At 31.4% G+C, this 15,473-nt stretch overlaps 1 protein-coding gene across 1 annotated transcript in view; it reads right to left on the bottom strand.

The window, feature by feature from the left end:
* Window positions 1-3,368: 3,368 nt before the first annotated feature.
* LOC143248374 (uncharacterized) overlaps window positions 3,369-15,473 on the bottom strand; it is a 37,935-nt gene continuing 25,830 nt past the window's right edge. The window contains exons 10-12 of the mRNA XM_076496737.1: window positions 6,529-6,642; window positions 5,172-5,414; window positions 3,369-4,819 (exon numbers count right to left, since the gene is read on the bottom strand). Of these exons, the coding sequence (XP_076352852.1) occupies window positions 4,413-4,819; window positions 5,172-5,414; window positions 6,529-6,642 (764 nt within the window). The 3' untranslated portion in view covers window positions 3,369-4,412. The remainder of the gene's footprint in view (window positions 4,820-5,171; window positions 5,415-6,528; window positions 6,643-15,473) is intronic.

The following is a 15,473-nucleotide window of genomic DNA, read 5'->3' as shown; positions in this document are numbered from 1 at the left end:
TCACAAATTAATTATGAACTAAAATGTTTGTGAATCTATGATATTCCTAGTAATAAAATTCCTATTCATATAGAAAATTTCGAAAACAAAAAACTTCAATATTGTAATTAATCCCAATAATTACTCTTAGGGTTTCCTGTACAGTATTACATAAAGTGATGTAATTCTCCTTGAAGAAGTATTAATTCACACCTTTTCAGTACCTGGCTTTATAGTTTACAGAGTTTAAAGTTTGTGCAATTTAATAACACCTCTTAACACACCATTTAAATTCAGCTGTTAAGAAACAGAAAAAACAATGGTAGCCCAGTATGATAGAATGGTTAAGATACTCGACTCACAATTTGAAGGTCGCAAGTTTCAATCCCCATCCCACCAAACATGCCCACCCTTTCATCTGTGGAGATGTTATATAATTATGGTTAATCCCACCATTTGTTGATCAAAGAGTTGGTGCAGGGTGGTGCCTTCTCTCTAGTTTTACACTACTAAATTAGGAATGGTTAGTACTGATAGCTCTCATGTAGCTTTGTGCAAATTTCAAACCAAAACCTCAAAAAGTAATGGAGCTCTGTATCTCATTTGGAATTCTGAGAACTGGCATTGAGTTTCAGCAGAATGTCAACCATAATTTTACATCATTAGAAGAAAATGAACGATATCACTCAATTTATGTCATATATTTTCATGTGTTGTGACAGATAAAATCAAAATCTTATCATTGGCTTGGTGATTAGGGCACTTGATGCACAATCTGTGAATCGTAGGTTTGAATCCCACTCTGAACTCATTCCAGCCCTTTGGCATTACAGTGTGACTATCAGTTCTACTATTCATTGGTAAAGGTAAAAAGTAGTTCAAGACATGGTGATCGATGTTGATGACCAATTGTCTTTTCTCTTATTTACACTTCAAAGAAGCAAAATTAAAAAGAAAATTGTGAAAATGTTGTGGAAGTTTGAGGATACAAGCATACATGGTAGCTTCACCACTGTTAAGGAAGAAGATATTATTGGCATCACATGGTACAAGGATTGGTGGCCAATGGAGTGTTTTGTGAACTACTGCTACCATGTGAAACTAGTTTTTGTGGCTGTAACATTAGGAGGTGGTCTTAACACTTATATTGTGTATGTATATGCACTGCTTATAACAAAAGCAGAGCAAACTCTGTGATATTTTCACATGTTTTCCCTTGTAGAGAATTTCCAGGGAACTTATATTGGTAATTAGTATGTGCTAGTGTGACACCACATACCTCACTATAGTATATATATACTGTTCAAAATTTCTGATTCAATTGTAAAAAAATCTAATAAAAGTCACATGTCTTTGTAACATTGTCTGGTCATTGAATCTATCTACTGCTTCATGAGATAGATGCATTATGTTCTACATTCACTTTGTATATATGATACTGCTCTTTAATTATCCCATGGAATAGAAATATTTATTCACATAGTTATTGTTACTCTTTATTTGAATTTCACTTAAAGGAAATAAATGGCTAGTTTTTCCTAATTACGAAGTGAAAGACTATAAGGAAAGCAATTAATCAACTTTTTTGGCTAATCTTTATCAACAAATAGTAGGATTGACAGTAACATTATAACACTCCCATGGTTGAGAAACAAGCATGTTCAGTGATGGGTTTAAAACCCATAAATTGTGAGTTAAGCACCATAGCAACCAAGTAATTCCAGACCTGGATATATTTGATCAAATTTTCTGATTAGTCTCTGACAAGGAGCAAATAAAATGTCCCCACCCCCAATGTTGGCATTTCTAAACAGATTTGTTTTTTATCTAGAAAGAACTAGAACTCATTGTCAAGGTTTTGTCTTTGTTTCACTGTTTTTAGGTAATGTCCACTGATTATGTGATATTCACACTTATTACAAGAAAAGTTTATTGTAATTTATTTTTTGTCAAATACAGTTGCCCTTTAATTATTGTTTTTAATGAAATATAGTTTATTCTTTATGTTTTAATTCAATTACAATGCAAGTTCTTTTATTATACCAATTAGTCATTTTTGTTGTCTTCAGTCAATAAAGATTATATTCTATATATCTTTGCCCCAAGTTTTATTTCTTTCATTCCACCCACAACAAATGACTACATATGTACTTCTGTATACCAAGTTCACAAGTCTTCAGTTATTGTGAAGATCAGGTAAATACTTGTTTAACACCAGGATCAGTTACTTTACCAAGTAAATTGAGGTACATCCACTGATTAACATTTTATTGCAGTTGTTGCAAATAAGTTAATTGAAACATGGATATCTTGATCCTAAGGCCCTGAAGAAACCCATATGAAGCAAAAAGCCAACTTCGACAGCCTCTTCAGACATATGTAAATAAAGTGTTAAATGTGGCAAACGTTCAAAACTTTTTCATACCACTCAATCTAATGGTTTGGCTGAATGAATTATTCAGACGGTCAACAATATGTTTTCTAAGTTTATGACTTCTGACAGTATTATTGACTAAGCTGAAGATACTCTATGCAGTATTGTGCAACTGTGCAGCAGTCACAAGATTATTTGTTTAACCTCCTGGTGTTCAGACATGAAATATAGTTTCTGACTCATCATCTCATTCAGATTTGCCATGATATTCACAAAATCATGCAAAGTGGCACTTGTGTACATTTGATGATGGACATGAATCTGCCCATCGGATAAGTAAAGCAACCATACACTATGAGATGTTTTGCAGTACGATAAAAACAACAGTAAAAGCCTGGAAACTGTGTATGACTTTAACATGGACTTAGTTTAGGCTAGACTTATAGTTGGGCAGCTCAGTCCTTCTGGGCCTACTCAACACTTACAGGGTCATAGGTGGTACTTATGTAAGAAGGAAACAAGCAGGAAGGTATGTCTTTCCTTAAACCAATGTTAAGACAGACTCTTAACATGTAAAGGTAAGACTTAAGGGTGACCAGACAAAATTGTGATTTATTACCGAACATAGTTTAATTATACATATTTCCTTTGTGTTTTGTCCAGTGTAAATATCTAGCTTCAGTAACTGTTTCTTCTGTTGACATCAAACAACAGAAGTTGGACAGATAGCATTGTGTATTCAGTAAGTTCACTACAGAAAAAGATTGTTATACTTTGTTTTGGTGTGAATCAATAAATTCTGTTTTTGTAAGAAAAAGCTGTATTCAATATTGTTATTTCACTGTTTTATCAGAAGTATTTACTCTGCAACAATTATCTCATTGTTTTTCCAGCTATTTCATAAGTTTTTAATTTGCCTGTCAGTGGCCAGTACTACAAGGGAAGACCATGAACTGATATTGTAACATAGAAATATAAAATGATATTTTAGTTATACCAACACAAAAAACACAAATATTAATATGGCACTTGCTTTAATTTACTTAAAAGTTATTCCAAATCCTTCAACAAATTATTTAAAGAAGTACAGAATTAACTATGGATAAAACAAATATCTATGAGACAGCTATAATCAATAAATTAGTACGAATAAAAAAGTACTAATGATATTCCAATACAGTAGAAAAGCATATAATAACAAGATTTTCTGTAAATTCGTATGCTTTCCCAACTATTAGATGATTGCCTTTTCTTTATAATTTTATGTTTGAATGCCAATTAACAGAACCTTTTCTTAGCTATAAATTAGTACTACATTAGTGAGTAATGGATTATGCCAATGTGAGGAATCATACTGATCCAGTAATAAGGTGTTGATTGAAGAATGTGATAAAGCCATTTCTCACAAAGTGGGATTATAATTTAGAAACTGTGTTTTTCGAGTAGAATTGAAAACAAAAATAGCTATCAAAAGATTTGAAAATTTTTCTTTTATAACAAAAGAACAATGCGAGACCAGAATGCTACTGTTATTATTTCTTGAAGATCTGTTATTAATGGACAGAAGACAAGGGGGATCTTTTCTCTTCTGTTTTCATCCTTCTCCACGTAGAATGATATTCAATCATTTTTAAAGATGAAGCTAATTAAGATAAAATTCAGAGAATATTAAATCAGCTTGAGGATTTTGTCTTTTAATTTCATCATGTAGTTGCTGGAGATAATGGTAAACAGCATTAGCAATTAGAAACTGATGCATCCTACATGCCAAAGAAGATTTTGTATAAGTATGCATCATATAAAGTGCACATCTGCTTTCAGAAGTAAGTCATGTAGTGGATGGATGGCTTGCAATAATACTAAGTGGCAAACTATGGGATGATATAACAATCACAAATTAAGGAAGCTTGATTTGTTCAGTTTCCAGGTTGATCATGCAAAGTAATATTTCCAGAAGAAACAGTGTGCTGTAACTGAGGCACGTCTAGTTAAATAACAGATCTTATTTTTTGGAACTTCAAAACCAACAGTACACATAACATTAACAGCAACTTCCTCTTTAATTAAGAGAAATAGAAGATTCAGGGTAGTTTTCAACTAATAATGAATTGGTGAGACTATTTTCAGTACCAACTACTTGCTGTGAATCCTCTGTATTTACATATAAAGGTAAATTTACTCTTAAAACAGCTCTGCAATCTTCTCCAATTAGATCAGTTTGTGAAGCATGAGATGTCTCTGCACTTTGATCAATCATATTTTCAGACACGTCTGCAGTATTATCAGTTCCAGCTGAAGTGACTGGAATTTCTGTAGCACTGTTCACCTGATTATAATGTGTTCCAAAAACGCTAATGTATGTTGGAGGAGAGAAAATGAACTTCAAAACATCTTCATATGATGGTGGAGGATCATAATGTGGTAGATCTGATGTCACACATCCTTCACCCATAATATGACTCTGATCTACAACAATTAAAATATTAATAAGCATGTTCAGTATACAAGACACTGCTTCCTTCACATAATGCATATAATCTCATATAACTGAATTAATCATGATCTTATTTCATTTGAGAATCAGTTCAGTATAGATGATTTATTTTTCTCTAAATACTTTATGCTTTTAAACGTTTCCAATATGTAAAAGTCTGTAAAATAGCATATGATAATTTTAAAATGTATAATAAAGAATAATAAGTAACTTTTGTAAATTTTATGACTGATTCAGTGTATAAAGTAAGTTTTGATTCAAGTGACCAAAATATGAAACTTTTCAGTCTGTGAAATTAACAAATTACATTATTCTGCTACTTACCACTGTTTCCATTATGAGTACAAAGGCTATCCCTGGTAGAATCTTCATCTGATTGTTTTTTGTGAAATCTTATAAGAATCATCAGGGCTACCAAAATAAACATTCCAAGTCCTGCTAAGCCAGTAATTAAAACAAGTTTGTTGGTACCTACAGTTGACAAGTTTGACTGTTTAGGGAAGTAATAGTTGGGTGTCAAAGTTTTCCACCAGTTTTTGTCAAAAGAATCATGTGAGCTCCCTTTTCCTGAAAAATAGTTCAGATTTTCTGTTATAGTTAATATATGACTTTCTTTTACATATCACTAGGTAACAAATAATTATGGTATTTCACAAAGAGGAACACTTCAAAACTGACCAAACAAACCATCTAACAAGATCTGTTTACCACATTATACAAAAGCTAAGGAAGAAAATATTGAACAAATAATGTTAAAAGTTAATTTTAAGAGCCAAATTTCTTTTTTGTGGAATGAAGAAATCAGTCTCAACAGTATACATGTATCTTTGTAGTTAATGTATCAAAGTTAAATAACACTATATGCAGTTATGGAAAAAAAAATTAGACTTAGCTTAATTCCATAGTGGGAGGTTGAGCTTCAACTCCCAAGTTAGTAGAACAACAATCTACTAAACATAAGTCCTGGATAAAAAATTATTATGGCAGGATTTGAACCTAAGAACAGCATTCAACTAATAGTATTCTTATGCTTAAGTGAGTTGTACATTAAACCACTGTGACTGTTTGACAACTGACCTAAATTACACATGAGAAAGAAAAAAAAAGCATAAAATATTTTATTTATGGGGTCACCAGTATGTGATGTTAACTAGTGAGCAATACCAATATTTCATAAGAAAATACTGAAAAGATTAAATGAGGTAATAAAAGGCAATCTTGAGTCCTGTTAACTTTGTTACAGAACACAGTTTATACTCAAGAAGCAACCTGGTTGTCAGTTTTATTTGATATTACTTTTAAAGAGCATTATGTGATGGAAAATTATTACATTATACACAAAGTAAACCTTCCCATATAATTCCTTCAGCTCATTATCAATCTCAATTAGTATTTAGAATTTCAGTTTGTTAAAATATTCAACCAAGGAATAAAAACACACTATTTTGCAACAGCTCTGTAAACTGTAGTCTTATAAACTTTATATAGTATAATGACTTAAAAAACACGATATTCTCTTACACAGATTTTTCTTCTAATAGTTTGAAAAGTAAGAACATTTCGGTATGAAAATAAAGAAACATCTATTCTGGAAGCAAATCTCGAGAATTTGTACTAAAAGAACAGTTAGAAATCGAATAGAAGCAAAGGATGCTTTACAGAGAATTTTTATTTTAATTACCTGTACACAAGAGTTCATCAGAGTTATCCCCACAGTGATTGAAAGCATCACACTGAAGTTTCTGTGCAATGCATCGCCCATTCTTACATTGGAACTCACTAGTTGAGTAGCATTCTGAAAGAGTAGGCCAACTATGAAACTAATACATTTATATTTAAAATATTTATATTAAAAATGACAAATGTGAAAGTATTACATGTCATACAGAACAAATAGTTGCATTTTCAAAGCAACTTCATAATTTGAAGTTCAAGCTAGCTTTTCTTAATATTATTTTATAATATCCTAACTACACCAGGCCCTATAGAAATAGCCATTTCAATTGAAAACTTTATTGGATAGAGTCACATTACAGTACTGTTTCTTAAAAACATTAATATGAACCTGTATTCCAACTCGCAAAACTTCATTACACTAAATCTCCTGCATATTATGGTAAACATAAGCAAAATCATGGTTTACAAAAACCTTTTCAACTGAAAGCAAGTATATGGTCCAATTAACATAACATAATGTTTAGGAAAAACAAGGGACCTGCCTGTCTATCTCAGTTGTCCCATCCTATATGCAAATTAAAAAAAAAATTAAAGCCAGCCCTTATCATTCATATACTTATCAATCTTTCTCTGAAACTCACCTAAATTTATTGCCTCCACAATATCTGAAGGCAAACCATTCATAGGCCAATCACCATATTTGAAAAATAAAACTGTCTTAGCTAAAGATGGCTTCTACCTTGGCTAAATTTATATTTCTGTCCTCTGGTTCCATAATTCTAGCTCCTAAGTATCAAAAAGTTTGATGCATCAACGTTATTAATTTCTTTTACAATCTTAAACACTTCAATTAGATCCCATCTAGCTTTCTTTTGTCAAGAGAAAACAAGTATAACGATCTTAACCTCTCCTCATGTGACAACCTTCTCCTTCCCAGGCACAATTTTAGTAATCATCTTCTGAACCATTTCTAACAATTCAATGTCTTTCTTGAGGTAAAGAACCCAAGACTGAACACAATATTTCATATGTGGCCTAAACAGTTACTTATACATTGAAGCTATAACCTCTTTAGACTAGTATTCAATATTTTTGTAAATACAACCTAAATTTCTATTTGTCCTACTACTATAAACAGCACATTGCTAATGAACCAACCTGGTTTTTTACACCAAGATCCTATTCTTTCATGAGACTGTTAAGGTTATTCACATCCAAATTATGTTCATAATTAAAGTTATAATAACCCACATGCAATATTTTGCATTCATCATAATTAAAACCCATCTGCCTTTTATTTGCCCAACTCAATAAATGATCTAAATCTTTTCATAAAGCAACAACATCCTCTTCACATCCAACATCATCCAAGACCTTGATATCATCAGGATATTTAAGTAATTTATTGACCATTCCTTCATCTATGACATTAATGTAAATCAAAAATAGCAATGGTCCTGAGATTAAGTCTTGAGGTACATCACTTGCAACATTAATCCAGTTTCACTAAACTCCATTTATAAAACTCTACTTTCTTCCATCAAGCCATTCTTCTATACAATTACTTAACTTATCCCCTATCCCCCTACAGAGATGAGTTTCTTTACAAGCCTTTTATGTGACATTTTGTCAAATGCTTTCTGAACATTCAGACATACAAACACGCTTACCTTCATCAACATATGCAGTAACATTTTCAAAGAACATCAAAGTATTTGCTAGGCAAGAGTTTCACTTAGTGAAACCATGTTGACCATCCCGTAAATTCTAAACTTTGTTAAATGACTTTGCAAAATATCTTTTATCAGACTTTCCAAAACCTATCCCACAACTGATATAAAACTAATAGACCTACAATTACTGGGACAGCTTTTATTACTTCTCTTGAAGAAAGGAATGATATTAGCTAATTTCTAATCTGTTGCAACTTGTCAGTTATTGAAAGATTTACAAAAATAGTAGAAAGTGGCTCACATATCCAATCTTTAAAGCTCTTGGGGATCTAGTATCTGGCCCAGCAGCCTTATTATTCTTTAAACTTCTCAATTTTATTTTAGCAAATTCAGAACTTATGGAATTGTCTTGTTCAAGTTTGTTTTCATCTATCAGTTACTCAAGATGAGGAATACTGCTTAAGTCTTCATTAGTAAAAATTAAAAAAAAAAACAGAATTTAATAACCTAGTCATTTCATAACCATCAAATACAAGCCTTCCTTTATCATCCCTCAACAGTCCTATCCCCATCCAGATATTTGTTTATCCTTAAAGTACTTTACAAATCCTTACTGTTAATTTTTATGTTTTCAGCCAAATATTTTTTACACATCCTTTTAAATGTCCTAACTTCCTTATACCCTTTGTCAGCCAACTTGTCTTTTTACTTGCAGCTACCATTTTCTTTCTGTAAAGAGAATATTTGTTTTAATATTGAAAGATTTTTCTTTAAAAATTTTCCACATTTGATCAGTGCCTCCAAATAACTCAGTTGCCCAATTCACGAGAATTGCTGCATCCCTTCAAAATTTGTTGTTTTGTTTTTAACTTGGAATCAAAATATCATTATTCCTGATTTCTATATACAGCAAAACATCACACATAATATAGAAATGACCACTTGTACCTAGGTTTTTCCCAATTGTTACCTTCTCAGTCATTTCTGTATTAGGAGTTAATAATAATTCTAAAATATCATTCTTTCTAATAGGTTCCTTGACCATTTGGTGAAGAAATCCATCCTACAGTTTCTAGAAGCCTTTCTCCCTTATGGTTTGACTCTAGAATTTCCCAATCTATATGTCCAAAATTCAAATCACTCATAATTATGACTTCATTAACAGCTAAAATCTTAATTTCATTGCAAAGTATTTCACTAATTTCATCACTTTCAACTGGTGGTCTGTAACAAATTCCTACTAAGAGCTTTTCCCCTTAATATTCACCAACAAAAACCAAAATAGTTTCAATCTCTTTGCTGTCATCTTTAATATTTTCAACTTCAACAGGATATACTCACACTTTACATACAGAGCACTCCTCCCCCTCTCTTTGTTACTCTATCCATATTAAATAACCTATAATCACATATTTCACAGAAATATCTGTCATAAAACTCATTTACATTTAACCATGTTTCAGTTATTATCGTTTTATCAAAATATTCTATTGATACCAGTGCCCTATAGTAATCTATTTTATTTCTTATACTTAGCATTATATGTCTTGTGTAAAACTAACAGCCAATTGGAGATATACATCTCCTAATTATACGTAATTTATAAAAACAACAACATATTGCAACATTTTCCTTATAAACACAAGTCAGTGTCTATTCAATTTAAATGTTCTGTGAAACTCTAATGCTACAGATATCTCTAGAAAACCAATTAGCATATGATCTCACTATAGTATATCTTAATACCCTAATGCTGACAACAATTATCATGTCTAATCACAATGATTTCTGAAATATTATTATATCATAAAGAATCCTTCAGATGCTAGCTAGTGAATGTTTTTTTATGTCTTAATACAGTAGCTAAAGAACAATTTTTATTAAATAAAAAGCTGTTTTGGCAATTAAAAAGTTTCAAAAGATAAACAAATAATTCATGAAAAATGTTCAGTATTATGAAATGTTTTAAACATAAAGTATAAGAAAACAAGCCAAGATTTATTTTATCATAAAATCAGAATTATTGAATTGAAATTTAAAGTCAAAGCAAAAAAAAATTTCCAGCCAAAATAAAAATAACAAAACCTTAAAGCTGCTCTAATATTGTTAAATTTAAATGTTATTAAAATTTATGATTTCTGTTGTAATATATTGAAAATTTTTCACAAATCATTTTGTTAAAATACAATATATCTAATTCTTACATCCAAAGGCCTACATTAGGAAATAATGTAGCAAAATAAAATTAATCATTCAGAATTGGTGGGTTGTTTGTTTGTTTGTTTTTACTGTTTTTTGAATTTTGAGCAAAGCTACACAAGGACTATCTGCACTAGACAACCCTAATTTAGCAGTGTAAGATTAGTGGGAAGGCAGCTAGTCATCACCACCCATCACTAACTCTTGGACTGCTCTTTTACCAATGAATAGTGGGATTGACTGTCACATTATAACACCCCCACAGCTGAAAGGACGAGCATGTTTGGTGCGACGGGGATTCAAATCTGCGACCCTCAAATTATGAGTCGAATCCCTTAACCCACCTGGCCGTGCCGGGCCGTATTAAATTGGTGGGATGTTACTTATTTGACAACGAAATTTATAGCTATACAAATAAAATTGATTTGTTTAAAATATTTGAAAACCCAATTGCCCCTCTGTGGCTTACCAGTAAGTCTGCAGGCTCATGATGCTAAATATTGGGTTATGATACTTGTAATGGACACAGAAAATGAATATAGTCCTGTATAGCTTTGTACTTAGTAGTAATCAAACCAATAAAAAAAGCACACTTGATTTTCACTTTAACGTAAAATCTAAAAGACAAAAGTCCAAATACTTTTGACATACTTTTCAGGTTTATAAGAATATCTCATGAGGTGGTGCATATAAGAGGCTTGGAAAACCTTAACCTCATTAAATAGTTTCCCTTACAGGGCAGTATTTTCACCATTTCAAAAATTATTATACAATATATGTGTGAAGAAAGAGACAGATAATAGAATAGCCTACCCAAAACAGGACTAAAGTGATTTTCCTTTATTATTTAGTTGTATATTGTTACAGGATATATTCTTAATTTTTGTAATTTAGATTTTAGGTAGAGGGTGTATCACATTAAGATAACTTTAGCAGTAGAATATATTGGAATATTAATGAACAACAGGTTTTGCAGGATAACTAGAACAAGAGTTGTCTTACAAATACAGGTAAGGCAGTCAAGCAGCTAAGTAAGAGAGAGTTGTTTTCCAGTTGATAAGGTGAATAACATAATGAGTTTAACTTTTTGAATCTGTGTTAACTATTTAGCATAATGCTACTTTGTACAAGCATGTTGATTATTATGTTAATATAGGGCAGATTGTGTGACAGTAAACATAAGCCTGCAGCAAGTTACAAAGTGTACTAGTCTGTAAAGAAACATAAAGAAAGAAAGAAAACTCATTTGTTATTGTTATATGGACTAGATGTCGAATTATTCACAACAAATAACTTAAAAGAACTAGTCAATGAAAGAACAATGTTAGAACATTTGTGTCAGGAGTGGGTTATTTTGGCAAAAATAAAATAAAACATTGACTAGCCTTCATAAGATGAAGAACTTAGGGCAAAATATTATTTGAGATAATGAAATTATTAAAACAAAATCAGGAACAACATAGCAGAATATTTAAAAGAGAAAGATTTAAATGAAAAGAAAACCAAGAAAAAATTTACTGAAAATTAAGATAGGGAAAAAAAGATAGAATAATAAGAGACAGGGAATTAAGAGATGGATTAAAAGAAAGATCCATACTATATAATAAAGAATTAAAATAAAAAATAAAACTGATTGAAGTCAAGACTGACAAAACTATTGGAGATGTATATAGAGAGATTAAAACAACAAGTTTATTGAAATGCAATGTGATATTAAGGAGTTACAGAAAGGCACTAATGAAAAATCTAAAGAACTACAACAAGGCTGTACTGACAGAATTGATGAAGAAGAAAGGACCACCATCGAAGTAGAAAAGAACATTAGTAACAGAATAAAGCATTTGAAAAACAAACTATTAGATGTGAAGGTTAAACCAGCCAATGCTCTTTATGCATTGGATCAGAAGTTTCAGGCTCAGTTGAAATAATTTCCAGAATGAATGAATGGAATAGTGAGCAACAAACTTTTCATCTCTGTCTAATTAAAAGGACTAGATTTAATAATATTAAGTAATAACCCTTCAACTCAGAGCAATAATGGCTATTAATCATTAGCAGCCACCTTATTCAACTGGTTGCACCAGAAAAAAGTAACTAGAGTACTGTTTCTGAATAAGGTACATAAGAAATAAAAAAAACATAGCTGAAGATTTGGAAAAGCTTGCCTATTATCTTACTTGGGCATTCCTTGTGAACTAATGGATTTGTTGTCACATGACTAATTTGTAAATGATATAAAAAAACAAAGATATGAGAATTAGGATGAATCACAGTAGATGTACATCCTTAATGGAACCTGTAATTGGTGATGGAACTAAAACCCATTAAAGTCACAGGTGAACAACTAAAAACATCGTTTCAAATTTTCAGAATTGTTAGATCAATGATTATTGAAATATTAACTCCATTGTTGATAATCTACAAGAGCTAAAACGACTGGTTAGACAACTAGTTATAAGGAATAAGAAATCCTCTCAAGTGATACTAAAAGAGGGAATCATTATATAAGTAAAAAAAACCTGATCATTACAACGTAGATTGTGAAGAATCAACAAGCATTAAGACATAAACAATGAGTCTTTAAATACAAACATGTCAAAGGAACAGCCAAGGGTTAACCAAACACTAGGAAACAGGAACTAGCTGAACTTATGAGGCCAAATTCAGATAAGAATACCCTATCTGTTTCAAATGAAATAAAAAAGTACAATACTCAAAGAAAACCACCAGTCTATTGATTTACAGGCTAACTGACAGGGAGCGTCACATAATGTTGATCAACACTGGCTCTACCACTATAATTCTTTAACCCAATTTATTAATGAAAAATGGGAAACTGCCTCCAGATATGAAGAAAAAATGAGAGAGTGATGCAAACACCAAGTGAATATAAGGTTTCAGCAAGAGGAAAATTAGTATTACCCTTACTGTAGGAAACTAATCTATGCTTCATGATGTGTGGGTAAATGACATCAAGCAATAATGCATATTGAGGACTGACTTCATTTGGAGATAGGGATGCAAGATTAAGCTAGCTTCAAATACCTTCTTAGCTTAGTCTAGTTTACGAGTATGAAAATTCTGTGCACTACATGACCATTACTATGAACGAGTTTGAATTTCCAATGACATTAAGAAGAGCAGTCGCTCAAAATAAATTCACATCTTGTAAGTGGGCTATATTAGGAATGTCCAAGGGACTGTATAATCCAGAAAATGGGCAATGTTATAAGGTATATTTTTAATGTTGTAGATGGTATGTCATTTAAGAACACATTAGTTTCTAGAATATTTGGGATATTAATGAGTGAGAAGCTTTGTAAAATATTTAGAATAAGGATCAGATTCCCTTGATTAAGTACATAAACTTGCAGTGAAACAGTGAAGTATCAAGAAGATACAGGGTTCATTTTCTGCCGTTAAGACGAATCAATCAACTTGATGTAAAAAAGTTATGACAATGCAGCTATAATGCAGCTGCTTATCATATTTAACATTTTATACATAGTCTGCATTCTTTTGATGAAACATTAGCATTTTTTGGCTTGAAACAGTATCATGCCCCCAGACCCTGTAGATAAGAAGAGAGAATTAATAAGTGCAAGGGGTTGATAAAGGTATTTAAAGAAAAAGACCATAACTTAATTTTGCTTGAGACATTGCCAAAAAATTAACTGTGGGAATGAAGTTATAAGTAGGTCACTAGGGCTAAGTGCTAGACTTCGGTTAGTATGTAAGGATGAACAGATTGACTGTTTGGATTTGTGTGAGCAATTCAAGGGAAGAAGAGAGCTTTTTGAAATGGATGGTTTACACTTAAATAGGATAGAGATTGACTTGTTGACTATGGCTATTAACTCAGCTGTAAGGGAAGTTTTAAACTAGGATCAGACAGTGGTGAGGGCCAAGATAATCTAAATGCAAAAAAGAATATGAGGCAGAGAAACGATAGTATAAGAAATGAAGAAGAAGAAGTTATAAGGGTGGGTTTAATTGTAACTATTGTAAAGCTAGAAGTATAAGAAATAAAATAGATAACTTTAGTGCATTGGTTGGAACGGTGGATTTTTATATAATGAAAATAACTAAAACATGGCTAAATGTAGATGACTCTGATGACAGAAGTTTCTTTGAAATACAAGGTAATTAACAGAGACAAATTATTGAAAGAAGAAAAGGAGTAGCTCTCTAAATAAAATATAAGTTATATCCTGTTGAAATTGATGATATCAAAGATAATAGCAAGGAAGTTAAATCCATTTGGGATTATATTAATGTATATAAAAATAAAAGGCTTTTAGTGGGAATTTGTTACAGACCATCAAATGATATTGATAAGGGTAAACAAAGTATTAAGAAGGTGGTAGACGGATGATAAACGGTGGCTCATATTTTATTATTACAATATGACTGGATTTTAATTTTTCCTTTTTTTCAGTTTTTACTAATAAATATTTGAACAGAATTCCATATCTTAAATAGTTCTAGATGGAAACATAGTTGAACAAAATGGTTGAATTAATCCTCACAATTCTCATTTTGTTAAGAAACAACAGAGAAGTTTAAAGAATGATAAGATTCCAGGTCCAAATAATATTTCAAGTGTTTTTGAATGAGGTTAAGGAATAGATACATGAGCCACTTGCAACTCTTTTTCGTAAACCTTTAAATAGCAGGTTTAATATATACCAGAGGATTGGAAGTTAGCCAATGTCACTCCTGTTTTTAAGGTAGATGATACAAGTTATCCCTGTAATTATAGGCTCATTAGTCTCAGATCAGTTGTGGGAAAAGTTTTGGAAAGTCTCTTAAAAGATGCTTTACAAAGCCATTCAACAAAGTTTAGAATTTTATTGAATAGTCAACTTGGATTCACTAAGAAAAAATCTTGCCTAACAAATCTTTTGACTTTCTTTGTAAAGGTTATTGTTTGTGTAGATGAGGGTAAAGATGCATATTTGATGTATATGGATTTTTAGTGAGCCTTTGACGAGGTGCCACATGAAAAACTTTTAAACCAATTATCTCTATAGGTGTGGGGAATAAGTTAGCAAATTAGGTAGAAAAGTTGTTGAGT

This window comes from Tachypleus tridentatus, chromosome 1 (genome assembly GCF_004210375.1).
Source record: "Tachypleus tridentatus isolate NWPU-2018 chromosome 1, ASM421037v1, whole genome shotgun sequence".
NCBI lineage: Eukaryota > Metazoa > Arthropoda > Merostomata > Xiphosura > Limulidae > Tachypleus > Tachypleus tridentatus.
The sequence above is the reverse complement of the archived record's forward strand: the minus strand, read 5'-3'. Positions and strand labels throughout refer to the sequence as shown.